The sequence below is a fragment of the Etheostoma spectabile genome, unplaced genomic scaffold (assembly GCF_008692095.1).
Source record: "Etheostoma spectabile isolate EspeVRDwgs_2016 unplaced genomic scaffold, UIUC_Espe_1.0 scaffold325, whole genome shotgun sequence".
Classification (NCBI taxonomy): Eukaryota; Metazoa; Chordata; class Actinopteri; order Perciformes; family Percidae; genus Etheostoma; species Etheostoma spectabile.
This window is the reverse complement of record NW_022605585.1, coordinates 741,444-744,923: the sequence shown is the minus strand read 5'-3', so window position 1 is coordinate 744,923 and position 3,480 is coordinate 741,444. Positions and strand designations below refer to the sequence as shown.

General features: G+C 44.2%; 1 protein-coding gene across 1 annotated transcript in view; it reads right to left on the bottom strand.

Moving 5' to 3' along the window:
- Positions 1 to 2,865: 2,865 nt before the first annotated feature.
- ogdhb (oxoglutarate dehydrogenase b) overlaps positions 2,866 to 3,480 on the bottom strand; it is a 38,229-nt gene continuing 37,614 nt past the window's right edge. The window contains exon 21 of the mRNA XM_032511138.1: positions 2,866 to 3,024. Coding sequence (XP_032367029.1) covers positions 2,866 to 3,024 — 159 coding nt within the window. The remainder of the gene's footprint in view (positions 3,025 to 3,480) is intronic.

Genomic DNA, 3,480 nt, shown 5'->3' with positions numbered 1-3,480 from the left:
CTCCCGCCACTGTGTGGCAGTCTTTCCCTGTTTAGAGAGGTAGATTAGATAGATAGATAGATAGATAATAGATAGGATATTGATCCCAAAAAAAGTGGAAATTACTTTAACTATGAGGTTTTTATGACGGGTAGAGAGACGACATGCACACGTTGGAGCTGTAGAGAGCAAAGGCTGTTTTTTTGACACGTGTCTAGCTTAGCACCAACTGAATGTTCACATTTAGTTTGTCTGGTGAATTAAGTTAGATATTTAGTATGTCTGTGATTGGGAAATAATAATTAAGAAGATAAAGTGTGTTTGTAGTCGTTGATTCAGGAACACTCGCATATCAAGCGTGTCCTTTGTATTGAAAGAATTGATCACCGTTTGCTTCGTGTCTTCAGATTGGGAGACAGCCTCTCCCCAAAAGATGTAAAAAATAACGGCTTTCAGGGGGCTGATATCACGTCTGGTAATTGTGTCTACTCACTATTGTGCCACCGGAGGATCAAAACCAACCTCTCACAACTTTATTCAAATAAATACATAAATACAAGTCTAAGGAACCTCAAACCTGTACAATACATTAGTCCAGAGGGTCTGGCCACTATCCACTGAAGTGTTGAAGGCTTCCTTGAAGGCGGGTCCTCTGTTGAAGTCTAAAACTGTTGGTTCTGCCCAGAGCCACTCTGGACCTACATAACCAATCGCTAGCATTGGGTCGTGATGTCATATTAGCATCGCTAGCATTAGCCTTAGCTAACTCCTTCATTGCTAACTTAGCGACTTGGAAAATCAAACTGTTTCCGAGCCCCGTGGGGGGGGGGCACGACATCACGGCCCCCGACACAACTCAGCAAAGATGGTTCCTGCTCGGGTTTTAACTTCTAGATATTCGGCAGCGTTGCCACGACGGAACGAACGGCTTCGCTCGCACCTTTCTCCACAGCCGTTAGTACGGAACTACAACTCAAAACTAGCGCACAACCTCAACATAATAATTCTCAGTCACTCCCGCTGTTCAATGATTGGACCGGTAAAGAAGAAGAAAACCCGAGAATACACCACAAACTGTACATTTGATCCATGTGTTTTTTATTTATTTATTTAAACATTTTCTGTTGGTTTCTGTTTTTATTATTGATTTTAAGTTGATTTCTATCACCTCTTTTGGCTTAATGCTTATTTTTTACTGACATCCCTATGGGATATAGGTTAAGATGTCAATAGTAACGCAGACTACAAACGTTGACTGTGGTGTTCGGAACCTCAAAAAATTGCTAATTACAAAGAATAAAACTGCAAACTAGTGACGGCCAATTGAAGCTTTGTGAACCAGTGTCTTTATTTTCTGCGCCCACCAGATGGCGCCCTTGGTTTTAAGAGATTAAAACACATGAGAAGCATCTCAGGAGTGCAAAAGGTGAATAAAAAACTGTTTTGGCACTTTGTGACACTGACGAGGTTCTGCCATGACAGACAACGGTCAGTTTATCAAGAACACTCGGATTCTTTTTCTATTTTTACAACCAAAAACGTGACATTTGTGTCGCCTTCTTTGAACCTATTCCTTTCCTTTCCTTCCTTCCATCCTTCCTTCCTTACTTACTTTTCGTAGGTTTTGTCTTTTTTTACAGTTTTGTCTCCTTTTCTTAGTAGCATTTAAATGTTTTTATTTACCATGCTGATGTTTAGTAAATCTATCTCTGACATCGCTGTCCTGTTCCTTTTTTATAGAGACTTTTTTCAGGGGGTACTTGGTGTAAAGAAAACATTCAAACGTACAGACAGACTTTGATTATCTTGTGCTTGACGGTGGTGAGCAACTGACGGTGAGTAGAAGGGAAACAGAGGACGGAGTAGAGGCAAAACCAGCGAGTGACACCTAGTATCCTGCAACGACATACACAGAAAATCACAAAACGCCGCAAAGAAACCAAAGTAAAATAAAGCGTCTAAGCAGCGCGTCAGGTGAAGGCGGGCATGTGCCGCTGTAGCGGGAGCTGCTGCTGGTTCGAACGTCCAGATACCTGCCCGCACCAACCACACATCACGAACCACACACACACACCACACACACACACACACACCACAACAACACCAACAGCAGCAAGCAACACCACACCAACACACAAAGGACACTACCATCCACAAGCAACGCACACACGAAGAACATACATACACAACACACAAGAGACACACACAGAGTACAATCATACGACACACACACACCAACACACAAACAAAGAGAATACACACAGACACACACACATACAGACACACACGCAACACACACACACAGCAGCCATACAGGACAACAACAAACCAACACACAAACAAAGAGGACTGAAGACGACACACCACCACAACAGACACACAAACACACACAGAGACAGACATATAGAACACACACACAAGTCACACAACACACGAGACACCAGACCGAACACCACACCACGACAGACAGTTTAGACATACACCACACGTCCACACACACACAAAGAGACACAGACAACCACCACCAAAAGACAGAGGACAGACCTGCTCACGCTGAGGTACCATTACACACAGCTCGACGTGCGCACACACCAGGAGGGGGACAGACCATATAGTAGCACACCCACAGACACAAACAGACAACAAAGAGACACACCATCACACCACACACACCACCAGAGACAGACATGCAGAGACATACACACAGACAGACGCACACACACACACACACAAAAACAGACACACACACATTCAGACAAACAGACAGACACACACACACACAGACATACAGAGACACACACAAAATAAATAAATAGATATAAATAAATAAATAAATAACAAACATGATACATTCACCACGGAGGCACTTCCAGTTCCGGTAGGTTCTCACCAGACGGGCCGGGTCCGGTTGATGATGGTGCGGATGCGGGGCTTGACGTAGTCGTAGTAACCCTGGTTCTTGTGCTCTTCCTGACACCACACCAGGTCAGCGTTTGGATAGCGCTCCGTCTCCGCTTTCACCAGGTCAAACGGGAAGGGTGACAGCTGAAAAAATAGATCTGACGTTAAGAATACTACTTTTATTTGGGTTGTAATCATGCTTACAGTTCATAATAATAATGATCATATTCAATAATAATACTTTTTTTTAATTTATTTTTTTTAAATGTGCTTTTCTCGGCACTCAAGGATACAATACAGTGATACATAAGACATTTAAAAATAGAAAAAAATAAGAGTTTGACACCAACACCAACAGAAAGAAGCAGAGCAATTGTTAAGTGGACTAGGCAGTTTTAAAGAGATGTGTTTTGTAATGGGGGGGGGGGGGGGGGGGGACGGGGGGGGGGGGGGGGGGGGGGGGGGGGGGGGGGGGGGGGGGGGGAGCGAGAGAGAGGGTATGGGGGAAGAGAATCTGAGGGAGCGGGAGGGAGTGGAGGCTGGAGTTTGCTATAATGTAGGACGCCCGTCAAGGTCCATCCCCAAAATGCGTGGTGAGTG